We start from the raw sequence: 22,939 nt of genomic DNA on the forward strand, positions 1-22,939 counted from the left end.
GTGAAAGCTTCACACCTTTTAAACACTTTTTCATAGTTGATCTCCTGTTGAAAGGCTGAGCGTGTTAAACACTTCAACTGCTTCCTCACCAGCGGCATTTAACCCTGCAGCTGTAACGTAGACAGTTCCCTCGTAAGCTGTAACGTGGGCTGTCCCTACACCCTAATGATAAAAGCTTATCAAATTTGTATTTGAGGACAGAATAACATAACGCCATTGCTCCCAAACATTTTTTCAAAACTTTAATGTGAACTAAGTGTGAATAACTCAATTAAAATCGTATTATAACATACATAAATGAACAAAAAAACTCTTTTTAAAACTTACACGTTCCAAACCTGCTTACTCGATTTCGCCATCTGTCACTTGAGGCTGAAGACACTCTGCGCACATAGAGGACATATGGCTCATACACATGAATTTGTAGCACTTTTTACAATAACTTTTGATTTTAATAATTTTTAATAATCAATAAGTATTTCTCTCCCCACGTTACAGTTGCAGGGTTAAAAATAAAGCAACTTTCACATCTGAATCTTTTGAAGCATTTCCTGAAGCTTTCATATAAATCTGGAACAGCTGCTTGAATCTGCGCCAGTTTTCAGCCACATTGCCGTCGAAACTTAGGCCTTGCGGTGGGCGACAAAATTCCATTTTGCGTCTGCCGAGAGGAAAAACAACCAAAGAGATTGCCTGGCAAATAGTTTTAATACTACTCCACGTAATATTCATGTTAACAATAACTTGATCAATAATTAAGTGACATTACTACAGGCTCAAATAGCTGCCACATATATGTAACACATCTTAGCCTAGACAAGTGGTCATCTTGTTGCAGGATCCTCGGTGTTTAGTCCCAAAGCAAACTTGGTACTCATTTTATTGACCCACTCCAGGGATAAAAGGCTTAGTCAACCCTGCCCAGCCCACGAATTGAACCCTGGACCTATATTGCTGCTATGCTATGCATCACCGGGCTACTACTATACTTACTGTTTCGAATTTTGTAGGTATGTAAATAATTTTGGTGAAATTGTTGAATTTTTTCCTATAACATGAAAATCTAAAGCGCAAAGCTTCGCCGCAAAAGAAAGAATACAGGGACATGTCTATTTAACATTGAGTAATTGACTAAATTAGCGATATATAGCCAAGCTGGCGACTATTTTTTGTCTCCAAAATTGCCGACATTTTGGCCCCGTCCACGTATAACAGTAATTGGTATTGTGACTGAAACCATGTAATTAATCTAGATTTATAACTATAACCGTATCTGACCTCATATGCCCACAGTTTTCTCGAAGGTGGCTGGGATCACCGAGGCAAGCGGCAGCACGATCGCTGCGCTCCGTAAAAAAGTGAAAATTTTTCCTTTCCTCTTGGTGATTATCGATTAAATTTCTTTGAAAAATGTTTATTTTTCCCCTACAAAACCTATATCATTCCAATGAATTTCGGCTCTGATGTTGACGAGAATAAAACAGCGGACAATGTAAGGATATACTCCAAAAGCCTGGAATTTTAAGATAAGTACTTTTCTTTCATCTAAACTAAATCAAATTTCTATAAATAAGTGCCTTTAAATCAATAAATCTTAATTTTTCATCAGTTTAAAGCATTAAAAAATACTTGAAATTGCCATTGCTTGTGGCTTCCTTTGTGTATCAACTCGAAACAGACGCCAGCGTTATCAGTTCACGTCTGTCAACACTTACAAAGCCCTTAAGGAATCTCGAGAGAGGGAAAATTTGGGGATGAAAGGGATAATTTGGGCATCGCGCTATTTCCCTCTCGGATCTTCTGGATTCTCTTTTCTTTCTAGATCGCTTGAATATAGTTTCGCCTTTAAATAATATTATACCTCACCGATTTTTTCTCATACTGTTCTTTGCCATCTGTTAAATGTCCATATGTAAGGGATGGTTTATTCTTCACCGCCTTAAATGAATTTTTAGAACTATGAGCTTATATAAATAACAGTGTGCCTCATTGTGTTATATTAACATTATTTAACTAGTAATAAATTATGATAGTAAAATAATTAATCTTGTAATAAATTATGATAGTTAAATTAATAAATACTGTTTAATTTGTATTTTTAATACATATACTCAGTTATTTACACACATAAATATATATATATATATCTTTTTTATTTTATTTATTTATTTATTTTTTGGGGGGTGTATGCGGTTGTGGTCTTGTATTGTATATGGTTCTATGTTGTTAGTCTGCTGCTGCTTTTTGAAAAATGTATGAAAATGTTGAGAATGAAAGTAGCATAAGTTACTTTGGTTAAATTAATATATACTTTTGTTTGATGACCTTTGTTGATATCTCAGGATGCAAGCGTACATATTACTTTATATTCCATGCTAAATACCTTGATACGAAGCATTTTAACACCGTCAATATTTGTTTTTTCCCCAGTAACACATCTATTCACCATTACCAAACACACTCACTACACAAACACACACCTGTGAGACACTATTTATTGTAAATGAAGACAGTTTCTTCTCCTGTTAACTACACTCATGGACACAATCGTATTTTAGGATATTTTCTACTTCTTTTCCTTTTTCTTTCTATAGGCCCTTTTTTTTTTTTTTTTCCCTCTATTATTTTTGGGCCATTTGTTTTAAATTTTATTTTGTCCCATCTTTTCTTCCTGGCCTTTTGAACTCGTACAAGATGTACGAAGTTCCTTTTTACTCTCCTCAAATACGAAATTGCCCCTCTTTCTATATACCTTTCCTTCGCACCTATGCTTGATTTTTCGCCCATCGGTGCAGAAAGACTTAGCGGGTGCAAAACAAGACATCTGTCTACTTTGTCTGTCTGTCTGTCTGTCGAAGGTGGCTGGAGGACGCTGTGATCACGTACGATGAAGGCAGGATCTTGGAAGAGCTCCTGAATTTTGAAAGGTGTTTTCCAGAAAATCTTCATTTATTTAAGAAAATTTTCGCGAATATCCTCTGCATTGTCTCGTTCTCAAGGCCGGGAGTTCTCCTGTACCTGGGGGGTCTTGTCTTCCTTGCAATCTTTTGCAGCACTAAGACGGAGCGTTCAGATAAGTAGAACTTCTTTTCTCTAAGCTAAATCAAATATCTGTCACTAAAGTACCTTTAAATTCATTTATTTATTATGATCATTATTATTATTATGCTCATTTTATTATGTTCTGGCATTAAATACTTAGTAATTACTTTAAATCATGTGGTTCTTTTTTGGTTACCATCTCGTAGGGACGCTATCCTTATCAGTAGTGTTAGCACTACCCATTGAGGCCCCTTTGAGGAATTTCTCGAGAGGGAGAAACACGATCTCGGGCCTCAATGAATGTATAGAGTTGTAGTTTTTGCTCCTTTAATCTATATTTCCTAGCTATTTAAATTAAAAGCATATATTAATACAGTGTGCCTCAAATTGATAAAATAGTACACATATAATAAATTATGACCATTAACTTAATAAATAAATAAAATGCTTATTTTTTTTAAAAATTAATTAATATTAAAATAAAAAAAATAAATAAAAACTCCGTAATTTATTTACTTATTTATTTTTGCTGATATGTTCTCGCCTTGTTTTGGATTTATGATTTTATCTGATGGTGTTTTCTGAGTATATAAATATGTTGGAAACCGCAATAGATGATGTTACTTAGTTTTAATGTTTTTTTTTTTTTTTTTTTTTTTTTTTTTTTTTTTTTTAACAAAATTCTCTTACTTCCTTTCCTTTTCTTTCTATAGGCCCTTTTTTTTTTTTAATTATAAATAAGAAAAATTTTTTTTTTCCTCTCCATTACTTTTGGGCCATTTATTTTTTACTTTATTTTGTCCCATCTTTTCTTCCTGGCCTTTCGAACTCGTATAAAATATACGAAGTTCCTCTTTACTTTCCTCTGAAATACGAAATTGCCTTCTTTCTATATACCTTTCCTTCGCACCTATGCTTGATTTTTCGCCCATCGGTGCAGAAAGACTTAGCGGATGCAACAAAAGACATCTGTCTACTTTGTCTGTCTGTCTGTCGAAGGTGGCTGGCGCTGCGATCACGAAAGCTGGAGGCAGTGTCTAAACATAGCTCCGAAATTTTTAAATAAGTTTTTCAGTAAATGTTTTCAACTCTCTAACAAAGTTTAATGCACCTTTCCTATGCAATGTCTCATTAATCAAATTGAAAAAGGAAACTTCGCTTCTTCGAAACTTCAAATATCTTGTTCGCTGTTCACTATCAACACGAGAAATCCAAAAGAAACCCTGACACGGAATATTCAGATAAGTAACATTCTGTTCTCTATACAATACCTTATTCTCTATCACTAAAGTGCCATTAAATTTCTTTATTTATTATTTTCATAAGATTCCAGCATTATACAATAGTTAGTAATAGTAGCAAGTCATGTGGTTCTTTTCTTCGTAACTATTCCGTAGAGACGCCACTTTCCTTATCAGTAGTCCGTTTTTATCAGCAATTCACACCCTTCGGAGGCCCCCCTTTTCGTGCTTAGGAATTTCTTGACCATCGATGAGTATAGATTGTGATTTTTGTAACTAAGATCCCCGACTTTTTTTCAGGTCTCAAACTTAGAATTATGAGCAAATATAAATACAGTGTGACGGAATTTTCTAAACTTGTACTATAATAAATTACAACGGTTAAATTAATAAATTAATTTTATATTTAACTAATATTTAAGAAAAATAAACTGTATCATTTATTTTTGCTGAAATGCTCTCACACTGTGTATGGATTTATGATTTTATCAATTACTGTTTTTCTGAAATATACATGAATTTTTTGGAAACGGTAATAGTTAATGTCACTTTAGTTAAAATATTATGTACATCTCTGTGATGATATATGTCTTTTCTAGATAGGTCTCAAGATAAGGGCATACACATTACCATGCAGGAATTTATTTATTTATTTTTTTAACTTAGCTAAGTTTGCTTCTTAAAGACACTAATTTTTGCAAATGAACTCCTTTTAACTACACTCATGGACACAATCGTACTTTAGGATATTTTCTACTTCTTTTCCTTTTCTTCCTATAGGCCCTTTATTCCCCCCCCTATTATTTTTTACCCATTTATTTTAAATTTTATTTTGTCCCATCTCTTTTTCCTGGTCTTTCGAACTCGTACAAAATGAACGAAGTTCCTTTTTACTCTCCTCAAATACGAAATTGTCCCTCTTTCTATACACCTCTCCTTCGCACCTATGCTTCATTTTTCGTCCATCGGGCAGAAAGACTTAGCGAGTACAAAACAAGACATCTGTCTACGTTGCCTGGTTAAAACTATATAAGACCAGAGAGAGCATCTGCTCTCGGTTGTTAGTTCTGTTAGTTCAGAGCTGAATACAAAGTATTAAAATACCCGTGATAGCTTCGCCTTTTAAATGCGCTTTGCACTACATGTGTTTAATATTCTTAGGTATTTGGAAGATAACTACTGATTGTGCTCTGTGATAACCGAGAAGAGCTGTACGAGTACATTCAAAAGTCGTTAATTGAGACACCCATAATCCGGACCTCAAAGCTACAAACATTCTGCGTCGCGTTGACGCATGAGCATAGGCGTTTACACATGCGCGTAAGACCTTTACGGCTGCGAATATGCGTGTGCGCATGCGCAAAATACGTTTACGCATGCGCGTTTAATATATAACGGACGGTATAAGCTAAGCTAAAATTATCTAATTCAGTTAATGTTGCAGATTGCGATGTTCCTTAATCTTCAAATTGGATCCGGCTTATTAATTTTTGCAGACCGTTAGAGCAATTTTATAAAAGTAAGCTTGAACTTTTGATTACGTCAAATAGAATTTCCGATATATATTTACTAATATGTAAAGGATCTACAAAGCGAAAGTATGTTTCGAAGTCCATTAAACAAAAAGTTGAATTGCTGCAAAAAATGGATAAAGGCATATCCTTTGTTTCTCTAACCATTCCGAAATCTGTTTATCAATTTCACGCTGCTCTGCGGGTTGGGGGAACGCCGCGGCGAGCAATGAATTGGAAGTTGATCTGTCAGCACTATCCTTATCTTCAGGACAGATGTTTTTATTTTATTTGGCTTATAATTCCTTACTAAATGTAGTATTTCATCTCGATGTACTCCGTCTTTGATATGATTTAACTCAAATTCCACGTCATTATAATTCGCTTCCGATAGTGAAGAAAGTGACACAGAGGTTATTGAAAACAAAAAAAATTTCGATTGACAAATTAGTCGGTATTCTCGATACAGCAATTATAGGACTTGAACAGCAGAACTTTGTAACTGAACAAGAAATTATGTCTGTTTATAGAATTAAAGAGAAAGTATTATCACATGAAACGAAGCAACTTACATTGAAAGAAATGTTTAATAAAGTAAACAAATAAATATTAAGCTTTTTCTTTTTATAAATTTTGATACCCTTTAGATCATAATTGTTCTTTATTTCATAAATTACGGTTTCACATTTTTAATTTTATACTTTCTGCATGCCATCTTACCAGATTTAAACTGATGATCTATAATCCGGAATCGCCGAAGTCCCGAAGAGTCCGGATTAACGACTTTTGACTGTATTTGTCCAATCAGTCGTTCCAGAACTGTAAAGGGATCCTTTTTGTAAAATAAATTTTAGCAAGCTATCATCAGTTTTCTTGGCGTTCAATCTATTATTAACCCGTTTACACGCAACACTTTATTTATGACATCATTTTGCACTAAAACACAAAAGGCAATATCTTTAAAGTGTTTAATTCTTAAATCAAAAACTCATAGAACTATGTTGTTTCAATGTTTTTTACTAACATGTTTTCTTCCAGAAAATTTATGGGATTGGAAAGTCATCAATTTTTCCTTAGGCTGCTACTAGAAGAAATGGAATTAGTTACAAAAACTGCTGAAATATGTTCATGTAAATATTTTTATTAGTTTCTGATAAAAAAAATTATTATTCAGATCATGACAGAATTAAAAATGAAAACAACTAAGGAGATTATCAAAGGTATTCAGTGGAAAGAAACATAATACTGTCTAAATATTCTTAAGCTTGGTATACTGAAGCATATTCAGGGCAGATGTTTTTATTTTATTCGGCTTATAATTCCTTACTAAATGTAGCATTTCATCTCGATGTACTCCGTCTTTGATATGATTTAAATCAAATTCCTCGTCTTTGTAAGTATCACGAATATGCATCAAATAGTTTTCTGGTTGCAGTTTTCTAATTTCAACTATGCGTAATGTACGCTTTACGCATGCGCGCATTGAAAGAAATGTTGAACCACTTGCACTAAAAAGATGTGCCATGCACGTCGAGATGCTTTTGTCTCAAACCGCGCACAAAAATAAAAATAACGTGGTGCACATGTCGCCTAACAACAAGATTGTTTATGTCTCGAGTTACAGCCCTGGATTGCACTTGCAGATGCGAAGCGGCATAAATGAGACACTTTACCGCTTGTTATATTGTAGCGCACGGCACCGTAACCGTGTAGTTTAATCGTAGCGCAAGCGATTAATAAAGTAAACAAATAAATATTAAGCTTTTTTTTTTTAAATTTTTAAATCTTTTAGATCATAATTGCTCTTTATTTCACAAATTACGGTTTCATATTTTTAATTTTATAATTTCACCAGATTTAAATTGATGATCTATAATTCGGAAAAAACCCCTAATCCGGAATTACCGAAGTCCCGACGAGTCCGGATTTAAGACTTTGTACTGTATTAAAGGTAAATGTATTTTTCAAACCCTTGATTTACTAAAATTGTTACATGATGATGTTTTGTGGATGTTTAATGTCTCGTGGAATATGTGTAACAAAATAATGGAAAACAGACAAAATTTGTTTCAACAAGATTTTGTTTTTAATTTGCCAACAAAAGTAACAGGTTTCTGAATACTACAGCCAGCTTAGGTACAAACATTCAACACTGATATGATACACTTTATCTCATTTTTTATTTCTTGAATGTGTGTGAAGAAATAGTCTTTACCACGTGAAAATGCAGTTATTTTCAAGAAACCTGCAATACTATATACAACTTATACATTCCAAATATGGATTTCACTTTGTCAAATAAAGAAATAATTTACATAGTCATCACCCCAAAACCAGATACGTTCAAATCATGACATTCAATGTGAATGCTGACTGCTGATAAGAAAAAACTAAATCACATTTATGCAGCAATTATTATTGAAATTCTAGTATGGGCAGTGGCAACCAATGGCAGAAATGAAAAGATTTTATTTTGTGTGTGAACTTTCCAAATATATGCCCAGCCAAATTTCAAAACATCTTCCCATACACCTCTAAAATTATTTACAGGATCTTACAGTAGTGGCACACCAGCAAAAATTTTAATGATGATGTTTGTAACTAAGAATTTTCAGTTTATGTTAAAATAACCATACACAGGTTTTAGTTAAAATTGGCAGAAAGGAAAGATTTCCAGATGTGAATGACCTGTTGAATATATTATGCTCATTAAAACTGAGAATAGCTTACAAACTATTCAACAAGTGTCACAATGACAAATTCTGGAGTGTAACAATTTTTTTTCCTATTTTTTTTATTAAACCTAAAAATGAATCAAACATTTGATAAATAAAAATAAAAATTGATTAAAAATGCAAGATACTAAAAACTAATTAGGAATACAAGTTTTTAAAACAGAAAATGGAATGTTACGACTTTAATTTGAGAGTTTTGCAAATAGTATATTCAAATTATATTGCACATTACAACAGAGAAATATATACACATAATACACTATTTACAAATATAAAAACTGCTGGATACCCATGCAATATTTACCATCACATATTTACATATTATAAAGACTTTCACTCATTTGTTATCATAAAACTTTCATTCATTTGTTAAATTACATATTCACTGCCAGCTACCAATTTCCAATATGACTCTAATTTGCATAGTAAATATAAAACTTTATTAAAAATTAAAAACATGAAAACTTATTTAACACCGGGCAAAGTTTTTGAGGTAAATCATGATCTGGGATTTCTTTCCCTTAAAAAAAAAAAAAAAAGAGAGAGAGAGAGAGAAGAAGAAGAATACTATTGCTTCAGAAATACTGACATATGAACATGGTGTCAGAGTCACCCGAAATTACGATATACAGCTCAAATTCACAAAACTGAGTTATCTGCTATTTACACACTTTAAAACTATTTACAATATCTTTCAATCAATGCCACATTTTTTAAGTGCTAGTGTGCCACATATAACATACATAATACATATTTTTACACAATAAATCAGCCAGAGAAAGATTCTTTTGCAAATTCAAGTTTTTGGACATGCCAGCATGCCACTGCTACAGAGAAGACGGACTCACATGCTGGCAAAATAAAACAAAAAAAAGGAAAATTCACAGGTCATTATATATGTTAGAGAACAGTAAAGAGTACAATGTCTGTTAGGATGAGATGGAGTACCCTGCAGCAGACCAAGGCACTGAACACCGGCTGTTGAGTAGAGTGAGATGCCCGAGTTCACATTGAGCTGAGGAACAGGGGCGGTCTTTCACAACTGGCTAAATTTTTGTGTTAGTTACAACCAGTTACATAATCAGTCAACTGCTGTCATAACATACTAACTGAAATTCTTGCGACTAGAAATGCTGAAAGTTACAGGAACTTTTCTATCCTCATATAAAAAAAAGATTTTTTTTAGTCTCACTTTTTTTTTTTTTTTTTTTTTTTTTTTTAAACTACAGATTGCTAAAATAATTCCTGTTACATGAGAAAATAAACTGAAACCACCAAAATGGTTGAAATATTGAATAAGTGTAAGATCTCAGATATAAGATTTATATATTACAAAATTATACAGTAACTATATAAATATCTCCTCTTCAAATAATATATTTAACTCTCAAATCCGCCCCTGCTGAAGAACTGGCAGTGTTGATAAACAAAGAGACTATGAAGATTATAAATTTTGAACCAGTAATCTTGCAGTGAGGTGATCACAGAGGGGAAGGGAGAAAATAAAGAAAACAGTGGTCATTATGAGCAAAACCACAGATTGCAACTGTAAGAATATTAAGAATATTTTTCACAAGAGTTGAAAATAACTCTTCCAATGGCTTCTAGAGCCATGTTCACATACCACATTTAGAACACTAAATCTTTTGGAATGCAGATGGCTGAATAAAAAGCAGGAGCTGAAATAGCCAAAGTTGTCCATATGTTTATTTGGGGTATTCTCATTTCAATCTTCATCAGATAAAGGTTCATACTTAGAAGATAATAAAGGTGGAGCCTGGTTGCTCCTTGAAAGAGGTGAGGGAGAATTTCTTGAAGAATTACTTACTGGCATGGGAGAAATTCGGGAGCTGCTTACAGATGAAGAACTGTTTGTTACAGGAGTAGAGCTATGAGTTGTGGATGCTGCTAAAGAACGCATTGATAATGCTGAGTATGGATAAGCATATGTATTACCCATGCCAGAAAAAGATGAATAAGCAACATGAGGACTGGCAGGTGGAGGTAGTGATGTCGCAGAGGAAAACATGGTACCAGTACTGCTGCTTACACTACCATTCGGTGTTCCAAATGAAGAATAGTGACCTGAGCTTGTTGGAGCACTTACACCAAGTGGAGTTGATGAAGCACTTCTCTGACCCTGAGATGATGCACTGGGACTGTTCCTGTTTGGTTCCTGTGATCCTCCACCTGTACTAGTCACAGGACTATGTCTAGATCCTGAATCACTACGCTCCAAGTTTTTTGATGGAACATCACCACGATTTGATGAAAATGTTTCTATGGTAGTTGAAGAAGCAGCACCAATGTTCATAGGTTCACTTAGCCGACCTGGCGGCTCACTATCTGTAGTTCGACCATGGCTATTTACCATGTTCCACTGGTTGTCTGACCTATCACCTACACGGAATTTATAACAGTCACTTTCTGTTTGCGAAGACTGAAGGTATGGCTCAGTTCGAGGAGACATAATGCCTTTGGAAGCACTTTGACAATCTAGTACCTGAGCGCTTTGATTGCTTGAGCTGAGCCGTGGCGCTTCAGAAAGGGAACCTGAACGATGAATGTTAATAGAGTTTTGGGGCAATAAAACAGGAGCTCTGTCTGTTGTGCTTTCTGGAATAAAAGTACCTTCTGAACGAGTTTTTTTACGATTTGAACTATCTGGGTGATCCACACTATTAGGAGATACTGAACGAGAACTAGCTCTTGAAGAAATATTTTGCCCCTCTCTCCAATCACCTGACACAAGGTGACCTTCAGATCCCCTTTTATGTTGTCGTGACAGATCTCCTGGAGTTGAATTCCTACTAGGCACCCTTTCGACAGCACTAGATGGCCTTGGTGGTACAGGGCTATAACGTGTTACAGCAGGACTATACCTCTGCCCTTGAAGTAAAGGTGGACCATTCCCTGTACTGCACGGCCGTTCTGATGGAATATCTCGTTCGGAACCAGGTTGAAAACGATACATATGTTGAAGCTGAGGATCTCTGTCTTCAGAATGGCTCATTGCAGACTGTGGACGACGAGATTCTGTACTTTCCGATTCATCATCTGTTGCAGTTCTCATTACTTCCACAATTCGATTTTTCACATAGTCTAATGGAGATAAGCCCATCTGTTGTTGATGGGGTGGCCTACTAGACCCTATAACTGGACTAGAACCTGATGAGGGTGGTACAGTATAATGAGTAATGGATGGAGGAGGAATACCCTCTTGGTATTCTTGAGAATAAAGATGCCGAGTAGTAAGGAGTCCAGTTATACTTGGATTACTTGCCCATACTGGTGGCTGATTATGAGCTAGGCCACTGGCATTATGGACAGAAGAAGGAATTCTATTACCTCCTTCAATATTTTCATTTACCTGACTAGGTGGGGATATTGGCTCAACGGCATATGGACCTGTAGGGGAGGATCGAGTTGATCCTTGTGCACTAGGAGAGGAGGTTTGAGCAACTCTAATAATCTGTCGTTCTTCTTGTGATACAACTGCATCAGAGCTTTGATTAGACGATGGCCTCTTATGAGTTGTTTCATTTACTGGTGATCTATGTTCTCTATCTCTGTCTTGCTGTAATGCTCTTCTTAATTTCCAACTATGTGTATGATAAGAACAGCCATTTCCCGGACAATTCTGGGGACTGTGATCAGGAATGCCATGAGACACATTAGAGTTTATGAGAACTGCTTCAGAAGGCAAAGAAGCAGCTATTCCTTCTAAAGGCTTCCCATTTGTACCTGCAGTCGTCATTCCTAAAGCATATGGTGAAGCTCTAGATGAGGCAGCAGACACAGAAGTATTGACTGATGATTGACCATTACTGAAAAGTGGCTGAGACTGTGTTACATCTGAAGGACTATTATAATCTTTAGAGATAATTGCAGCTATATGTTCACTTAGAGTATATACCTTTTCTCCTGTATATGCTACAGGAATACCAGGCATAGAGCCCTGGACTGGTGTAGAACGTCCATGAGTATTTGATCTCTCTGGCCATGAAGAGGGAGTTTTATCATTTTCAGGTTCATCATCAATAGTCACAACTTCAGTCCTAGATGCTTTTGTGCTACTAGACTTAGGAGGTACTTTATTTTCTTCATAACTAGCATGGTATTGGTTAAATAAATCCATCCCAGAATTCTTAGTCACAGCCGATGGCTCTACATTTTGGTTAATTTGCCGAGTTATAATAGCATCAATCAAATTTGCTGCTGTTAAGCCTCGAGGGGATGAATTTGATCTTGGAGCATCTTTCTGAAAAGACTGAGAAAATATCTTGGAAGCTTCATTGTCTAAATCCGACTGTTGAGAAAGAGGAGCATAGTTCTGAGCCTGATTTTCAGACACAGCAGATCTATTCCGCTCGTCATCTTTCTTTGAATATGCACGATCTCTTGGAACTGACATACTTGTTTGTCTCATTTGACGTTCAAACTGCTCTCTTGAAAATGGTTCTCTCATATTTCCAAGACGTAAACTAGATGGCTGGTCATTTATTAATATCTGTTGTTTTTCTGTTAATCTATGATGCTCTCGTGACAAGTCATATGTACTATGTACTGAACCAGAATAACGATGATTGTCACTAAGCATTTGTGGTTGCTGTTCTGAAGGGCTCGATTCACTGTTCCTCCTTTCATGTGAAACTAGATTATGTCCAGCTTCAGTATATGACCTAGGACGCTGATGCATATCAATTAATGTTTTTTCTAATCCTTCAACAACAGGTCTATCCCTAGGAGACTTTACTTCATGCCTTGTATGTATATTTGCTGTTGGTGACCCTTTCCCATCTTTTGGTACAACCAAGCTTTTCTGTGCAACTGCTGCATTCACTAATGTGTTAAATGCATCATGTCCAGATGGTGGGACTGCAGGGTACATCAACGGCTGCGGATGTCGAGGTGATGGAGTTGATTTCCTCACATTAGCAGGACTAACAGTTTCACTTCGCATATCAGTTATACGCGGAGATGCAGACTGGGGTGCTTGTATCACAGATGGCTTGCCTGTGCCCCATGTTATGCTACGATGTATAACATTTTGTCGACCAGATGGTAAACTAGGGCTACGTTTTCCTGAATGCGGGGCATATGCAGCATTCAAAGGTGATTCTGCTCCAGAAGGACTACGTGTTCGATCAATCTGAGAACTAGGAGAACGATGATGAACATATCGAGAATCTATAGGTTGATACCCAGATGGTACATGATTATTGTAATGCGAGCCACCTCTTTCTTGGTAATTAGAAGGAGGATACATAGGATGAAGATGACCTTCTTGAGGTGTTATAGGAGCAGGGCTAGAATCAGCACCTCTGGGAGATACCTTAATTTCTTTTTCAGATGGGCCATTTCCTCCTCTTCTTAACTGCATCTGTTTAGATGTATTAAAATCTATCATTATTTGTTTAGAACTAAGCTGTGATTCATTAGCATATGGTGGACGTTGGGGAGGAACGTTAGTACTTGGATAAGGTGCATATCCAGGGCCAAATGTATATGGCTGTGCACTAGGTGTTACTTGTCTGTAATAATCTATAACCGTAGGATCATACATTGCAGGAACTGCTTGTCTGACTAAACCATCTGATATATTTTGAGCAAAAGGCTCAGGTCTATTGCTAGGAATACGCTTTACTGAATCTTGTTGCACAGGGGTCCCCAAAGTAATAGATCCACCATCTTTAGACTGTGGAGGAGGTAACTGACGAAGAAAACCTTCATACCGTGCAGATGAGAGATTAGTAGGAGGTACAGGAATAGACTGTTGATTAACAGGTGTGCCTTGAGTTATTGACCCAGTGGGTGGCAATGTACTGAGCCTTTCTTTAAAAGGCATTTTAGGAGACATCTGTGAAGGTTTTGATGCTACTAATGGTGGGGGTGGAGGAACTGTTGCTTTAATAGGTACTGGTTTTGCATGCGATGGTGCAGATGGAGAATTATTATGAGAAGATGATTGTGCAACTAGATGAGGTGGCTGAGAGTGTGGTCTTTCAGAAGGAATGTATGTTTTTCCTCTAGGATCATTACTTCTTGGAAAATAAGTTTCATGGTGAGATTCTGCAACATAATGAGGTGATAAAGCTGGAGGTGGTGGTTGAGAAGTTCGATACTGGTTGCAATGAGCAGGAGGAGGAGCACCATAATAAACTACATGGGAAGAAGAGTTACTAGATCCTGATGGTGGTCTCACAGGTGTTACAACACGTTCTCTTTTAATGAAATCTTTTACTGGACTTACATCTCTAGATTTTACTTTCTTGCTAAGATCTTGAACTTCACAATCAACAGGCACATCCATATGATGAGAGCCAGGTCGAGAAGGTTGCCGAGATCCACTGTGTGCAGTGGGTGGAATGGGTGTACTGGAGCCATCAATTTCTTTTTTAGGTTCAACTACTGTTACTTCAGCTGTATCTTTACATAAACCAGTTGGAACAGAGGAAGGAACAGGACTACTGTTCCTACCTATTCTAGGATACTGCAGGCTCATTTCAATAGCCTGATATATCAAATCTCTCACACAAGTAGGTTCATCTTTTCCAGGTTTACTAGGTTGAATGTATGGTGGTATACACTCTGGCTGAGCAGCTCCGATTTTAGGATCTTGAAGTAAGGTCTTAACAAGAGGTATGGAAGTATCCGGTGGCCTGGTATCATCTTTGGATAAAGGTAAGGGACTTTGAAAAGCCTTTCGAGGAGGTTCATTTCCAATTGGTGTTTTCAAAGCACTATGATTTACTTGATGAACAACACGAGGAGAAGAATCTCGTCCTTCACCATCAATTTGATTTTGTCCTTCATCAGCACTAACAGTAGCACTACTATCATAATCTGGAAGACACTTAGGACTAGTATCAAGATGTGGTATGCTGCGAACTCGAGATTCTTCTGAAACATTAGGTTGGTTAGATTCAGCAAGTATTTCGGGAGGCCTCTGACTATCATTTTTATCTGAAATTTTTAAACACAGAGTATAAGAAACAATATATTTATTTAATATACAAGAAATTTATTGCAGACTCTTATACAAAAAATTTTCACTATTTCTTTGAAAGAATGTTTTTCAAAAAAATTCTACTTTATTTTAACTAAAGCAAAATCTTATTATAAACTCGAAGTAGTTAAATTATTTTCCTGCTCCAACATGTGCATTTAAAAATTTGTCCAATGCTCTCTTCCAACTGAGGGGTGGAGATTGATAAAAGCCTACCAAAAGGTAATCTAGTAAACATGCACATAGCAAATATAACATTATTATTATGGAACAAAACTAAAACTCTTACAGTATTACATAACAATTGGAGCAAAATAATAAGACAACCCTTCATGTGAATAATTTGTTAGTCATCAGTTGCAAGAATGATTCATATGCTAAGTGTCTATGACTCTCTTCTTTCCCTCAATCTTAACATATGCTAGCTCATCTTGAAAAATAATCTTCTAAATCAGAAAACTAAAAGGCACTCACAGTAACGTGGATGCATGACATTTGAAAATGTTCTTGAAGAATTTATATTTACTAACAAATAAGGAGAGGCATAGTTACTGCTTTTAAACATACAGAGATTTTGTTTATATCATAATTTAACAATAACACGAATTCTTACAAGATTGAAAATAAAAATTAATGCATTTTTACTTCCTTGTACGAGGTAAAAAGGAAGTATTGTAATCGCGAAAAGTTTCAGGCAGCATATTTCAGCGAAAATATCCATTTTGACCGCTATTGAATGTAATTTAACGATGTTTTTGCGTGATATCTGTACGTAAGGACAGAATAAAATACTCTTTTCCTTCAAAAAAATTATAAAACTGCTTTAAAATTAATTTTAAAGAGAATTTTTCGTGGCGTCCGTACGAATGTATGTGCGTATGTACGTATCTCGCATAACTCAAAAATGAGTAGCCTCAAAACGTTGAAATTTTGTATGTAGGACTGCTATAACATGTAGATGTGCACCTTGTATTTTGGTTGCAATCGGCCGCACCAAACGTATATAAATATATTTATAAATATATCTACTCTATTACCCGGCTCAGTGATCTCAGTTTCTTTACTCTTATATGATTGTAAATTGTACATTTTTTGCTTTAAAAATGATTGAATTATGTTGTTTTTATCTTCCAGTTAAGGATTTTATGCCTTTAGTAAATCTGTGTGCAATATTTTTAGAATTATCAGCAATTTTAAAGTTGTTTAATTGCCGCTAAGCCGGTTTTTAATGGCGGCCATTGATGTTTACATTTGAAACAGGAGACTAGTGGATTTGTTGCCAATCTAGAGAAAGTTAGCTTCGCAACAACAAAGATAAGGCATTCATTTATTATTGCCAATTAAATCATGCTTAATTCTTTCTGAAATTTTTTCAAGGAAATAAGCGTTTGAGATTTACTTCGTAATTTTAAATATAGATATTTTGAGTTTTTATGTATTTTTGCCTTCTTGCGAAGTGAGAACTGAATTAATTAAATGAGAAATACTCAATCCTCTGTGAAAAAAATGTTTCTTTTTGTTTTGTTTACTTAACTTCTTTTACACATAGTTCTAGCTTTATTATAGTATTTGAATAGAACATGTGGCAACGCTTAGATAATTCTTTAAATGATATACATTTTGTGCATTCTGAGTTATAATATGAATGAAATATAATACTGTTAAGTAAACATAGCGCCAGAGTGTCACTATGGTAAACAAAGTGAATTTTAAAGACAAATATAAAATAAATATTTTTATTTTTGTCTTTAAATTCTATTGTGGTTTATGCACTGTTTATGCACTGTTGGTGAAATAGGTTTAATTCAATCTAATAAGTTTAAATAAAATGCAAGGAAAAATGCGTATAATTTAATATTCCGTACAAGGAAGTCATGTGGTGTACACATCAGATTTTTTTTTTTATATATATATATATATGAGAGTGTTAACTTATTTTTTCCTTAAGAAAGATTAATTTTTTTGTACATCAACTTTAAAGCAACACTGTTTTGTGATTAATATACAAACTAAAACAGATCTGCTAAAAAAATTTATGACGTGCACAAAACTAGCAATAACTGAATCTGGCTGCTAAAGGACATTAGTGTACACTCTACAGCAGCAATATATTAACTAACATCAACCACAAAAATGCAGTTTGATTTCTAGTGCAAACAAAATTTTTGTACTTGACTTGCTTTCCGAGCAAGTAATTTTGGATTTCTTTAATCAGAAAGAAACAGGTCTCTGCTATGCCCTAATCACTCCAGATTTTTTACTCTTTGACTCCATTGTTTTCTCTTACCAACTTAAAATTTTAAAACAAGAAAAGCTATTTAAAATAATAAAGCAGCAAGTCCATACAGATACTAAAAGAGGTATTTGAACTAATGCTTTTAAGAAAGTAAGAAGTACTAAAGGAAGTGCATATATTCTGATGGATATTTCCTAGTATGAAATATGCTTTTTACATTTCACTCAGAACTGACCTACAAACACTTTCCGTATTTTTTTTTTTTTTTTTTTTAAATACAGCAATACGTATACGGTCAAAAGCCAAAATAATAAAATAGTTCACCATATTATACTTCTAAATAATAAATTTGCTATTACAAATTTTAATCAGAATGATTTTTATGCTGCTATTTTATTTGTGTCCATGAATAATTAGGAGACAAACAACAACAATACACCCCCTCCCAAAAAAGTCTAGTTTACATTCAGTTTGCAGTATGAAAGTCTTTCCCTGCAAAAGTAATTGAAAACTGCTTCGGGGAAAATGAATCAAAGAGACCTCAAAACAAATGCCTTTATGGATGCTTACATATGCTTAAAAAAATGTCACTAATACATGAATCACCGACAAAACAACAAAATTAAACAAAATGAAGCAAATGTATTACTGCTATTATGTTCAGATATTCTTGTGACCAGCTTCTATGAGCATCAGATTCCAATAAATTGACATACTAGAAAGATATTCTAATTTTCAATTCTATATTTCAATATTTAAAAAATATCCACAGTTTCCATGATAATATTTCTTCCTGTTCAAAATGTGTGATGGAAATACATGGTTTCTATTAATACTTTACTTATCTTACATTTCCCCCCCCTTCTAAACAAGAAGCTTCTGGCTCCAATTTAAAAAAATTCTATACATTTATTTAGCACTATTGCCGAAACAAGTACTGAAAAAAGAGGCAGAATGAAGGATGTACAAGAACCATGAACTATATGGCATAAATACTTAAGCAACGCAGTACTGCTAAAATTGGATATGAAATTATGTATGCACTTTTATGAACTAGAATATTGTTTCCTAACCCTTTGCTTTTTTTCCTATGCTTAATTTCATATTTGAAATTTCATAACCTATTTTTTTAACATCACACAGACTCAGCTCCAGGATTTTGGCATCCTAGGCAATCAATTTGGCATAGCCCATAAATTTAAAATACAAAGGATTCATGGTAAAATATACTTTTATTTAATTTTGCCTTGTGACAATAACTTAGCAAGTGCGCTTTGGAAATCAATACACTACAGAGCTGCCTATGTCGTCTATATTTGATGCAATTTTATCATCATATTTTCATACTTCTGATTTATTATTACTGAAAATATTTTACTACGTAATCTAGAAAAAATAAATTAGATGAAAAAACACATGAGTTGAACTTACACTGCTGTCTGACATTACTGTAAGTCAGAGTACAAGAAAATACAGTACATAATAGAATGAATAACACATTTGATAAAAAATTATTTGACACAATAACAACTGTCTCTCTTTACTAGCTCTTGCATCAAACAGTAAAAATACTCTTCAGGATGAAGAACAAATGAATGCCAAGATGGTATGAAGAACTTTTTGAGTACAACTGAACTTTTTGAGTTAGTTGACCAGTTTTTTACCTCAAAGAAATGAATTTTTTTTTAATTAAGGAGGATACATTAAACAATTATTTGAGGGTATAGAAATGCAAAATCCAAATAATACTTACTAATAACATTTAATACTTGACCCATATTTATTTTTGATATCAAAATAACACTTAAGCATCTGACACATAGTCGCTTTTTAAATAACAAAAATTTGAAATGAAACCACTTTAACAAAATGAAGAGCAATCAAAGGTCTATGCTACAGTCTGGTAAAAAAAAAAAAAAAAAGTATATTTATAAACAATAACTGCTCAACTTGATCTGAATTCACTAAGAAAATTATCAATAACAGACATGCTTTACTCTTTTGATCCCTATAACACAGACTGAATTAAATTGATAGATTTTGTAATATATATTTTCTATAAAAGAAAGATGCTGTGATGAACAAAAGACAAATGTAATAAATATACTGTGATAGATGCACTTTTCTATGTTAGAATATATATATATATATATATATATATATATATATATATATATATATAACACAAAAAGCTCCATCTAAAATAAATAACTCACACACTTATAGGAAGGTAAATATTTCAATTAAATATACAATATTTTTCATTACATAAATAGTATTCTAAGAGAAAAAAATCATTAACTATACCTTCAGATAAAATTTTATCTACAGGACTAGGAGCACTAGCTGTATCACTGCTACATCGATCAGCACGATCATCTTCATCGCAACTGGAAGTGGTTTCCCCACTTTCCTCTTCATCCGTAACAATTGGTGGTGGTTTGCCATCTTTCTGATTACTTTCCTTGTCACCTTTTGTCTACACAAAAAGAAACAAATTCAATGCATGTGATTATATTTGACACATTTAAACAGATAGTACTACTTCAGAAATAAAGAAATAAATCTTAACTATTAAAATAAAAAATTATAAATAAACAGGTTAAATACATGAAATACTTTATACACATAATTTTTATATCAATAGCTATAATAACCACTTCTGAAATTAAAGCTCTTTCTCTGAAAAGCTTCTGTTATTTTTTAGAGGGGGGGACTATTTGAAATATAAAATCTGGTAATATCAACCCAACATCCATTTCTGTATGCCTTATATTTAACTCCAAATGAAAAATCCCTTCTCTAGGTACCAGTTAAAATTACAATAAATACTTATTTATGGCCATCTCAGTATGTCAAACAGACTGTTTCCATATTTAAAACTCAGAATCATCAAGAGAGAATGCGACTCATTTTAAATAATGATACAACCAAATCAGTTCAGATACTGTTGTGCACATATGGGTTTGTAATAGATTGAATGCACACAAAAAGAATGATAGATAAAATTTATTTTGATATTAGATATTAGATTGATTTTGATATTAGATTTGGTTTGATATATTAGATAAAATTTATTTACCGTAATTTCCGGAAGAAAAGCTGCATCAGCGTAAACGCCGCACTCGAGAAAAATGGCGGGAAAAAAATTAAATTTACACAGAAACGCCGCATCAGCGTAAACGCTGCAATAGATTAAATCGTCGTGGGCCGTATAGATGCAAAAACTCAACCTAAGTCCTGATATATGACATACCAGTTAAGAAAAATGCATGAAATGAAACCATAACTCAAAAATAAATTAAAGGTAAGAAATGAATAGCTTCTGTGCCGTTTAGAGACATTTTCAAAAAATTTCCACTCCCTTCTTACTTAAAAACTATCCAACAAGTACTTGTACCCAAACTGATGGGATCTGTATTTGGTAGAATGCCAAGAAAAATCCATTCATGCTGAAGGGGAAATAGGTCAGAGTTCATTATCGCGAGGCAGGTGGAGTCGTGTCCGCCTTTGAAAAAAATTGCAGAAAAGGCAGGGGTGGGGAGAGAATGGGTCCTGGAAGATTCATCGAATAGCAGAGAAGAGGGACTATTCAAACTGATGAGAATGTTGATTTGAAAGGGGGAAGAATGTTATTGTTCTGAGATCTTGTTTAGGGTGAATAAGGCATGTAGGTCCGTTCAAGGAAAAGAATGTAAACAAAATGACGTTCGCAAAAAGCAACTGAGTGGTCTTTTGTGTGGGAATAGCACCAGTCTATGCACAATGACAAGGCCATCCAAACTATGTACAATGACCATCGTAGGAAATATTTTATTTTTAGTGCACCTAAACGCCGCATGGGTAGAAACGCCGCACCCGCTGAAAATTTAAGTTTTAAACACGTAAACGCAGAGGCATTTCTTCCGGAAATTACGGTACTTAATAAAATTTATTTTTACCAAAAGAAACAGTTCAGGAACTTTCAACAAATTCACTAGTATAGCAATTCTCAGTATCACAAGTTACACTCCAAACTATTAAGTACATTACACACAATGCAATGTACCATGCATCTAAAAGGCGAAGCTCCCATGGATATCTCAATACTCCAAAGCTGCTCTGAACTAACAACAGAAATCTTATGCTCTCCGAGGTCTTGTATAGTTTTACCCCCAACTGCCGAGAAATCTCTAGTACCTCCTACTTTTGATAATCACTGGAAGGCATATGAGGGCTGAATATGGTCAGATTTACATATACTTAAGGATCAATCACAGTATCAATTACAGTTATAGAGGGACTGGACAAAATGATGCCAAGTCCTGCAACTTTTGCTGATTTCTCCCCAAATTTGGTAACAAAAATTACTCATCAAAACCGTCGCCAATTTAACAAGATAGCCATTTACTCAATGTTAAATAGACTTGCCCCCCTGTAATCTCATTTTCCAGCACAGCATCGTCTCTTCCAAGCATTTCAAGCCACATTACTTACAAATGCACACAGACGCGCACCCTCCCCCCAAAATGCATAATTTCACTAGTTAATTACATATATACAATATTCGTTAGCAATATTTACATTATTAGCACAATATTTCAATATTTGATATTTTACATTTTGTTACTTGTTTCTCCAAAACATTTTATTTCTTATCCATAACCAATATTCTTTACTTGTTTATAAACTAACATAACAGTGAATAAATAAGCACTGTACAGTGATTAAAAAAAAGCACTAAAACATTTTTATGAATTCATCATGTAAATTATTTTTACAAACATTATATTTACTTTTTTATATTCTTGCAAAATTTCTTCCAAACCATATTTCCGCTTATAATTAAAGTAAAAATTTCGACACTGCTCTTTATTTTTTGTTCCAACTATATTTGCAATAGCTTCCCAATCAGTTCCATGCTGCTGAAGACCTTGCTTAGCTTTTTCCATTTCCTCATCAGTCCATCTTGAATTTTCATTTGGATCTGCAATAATATTGGTAAATTATTACATGGAATAGAAAACAAAATACATACAAAATATAAACAACACATAGGAAAAAATTGCAATTCTGGATACATTAAAAGTAATGATAATTTTCAAGAAAAAGAAAATACATTTTATAATTTCAATATAATTTTAACATAATTAAATTAAAAAATTATATGATCTCAGGCAATTCAG

General features: G+C 34.2%; 1 protein-coding gene across 3 annotated transcripts in view; it reads right to left on the bottom strand.

Moving 5' to 3' along the window:
- Nucleotides 1-7,857: 7,857 nt before the first annotated feature.
- Smr (nuclear receptor corepressor smrter) overlaps nt 7,858-22,939 on the bottom strand; it is a 178,355-nt gene continuing 163,273 nt past the window's right edge. For all 3 annotated transcript variants that reach the window (XM_085827168.1, XM_085827152.1, XM_085827160.1), the window contains 3 exons: nt 22,550-22,740; nt 20,082-20,253; nt 7,858-15,495 (listed from right to left, as the gene is read on the bottom strand). In XM_085827168.1, the coding sequence (XP_085683294.1) occupies nt 10,256-15,495; nt 20,082-20,253; nt 22,550-22,740 (5,603 nt within the window). In that variant the 3' untranslated portion in view covers nt 7,858-10,255. The remainder of the gene's footprint in view (nt 15,496-20,081; nt 20,254-22,549; nt 22,741-22,939) is intronic.

Source organism: Stegodyphus dumicola, chromosome 1 (assembly GCF_044657685.1).
Source record: "Stegodyphus dumicola isolate Sdum_Otavi_A_Nest chromosome 1, ASM4465768v1".
NCBI lineage: Eukaryota > Metazoa > Arthropoda > Arachnida > Araneae > Eresidae > Stegodyphus > Stegodyphus dumicola.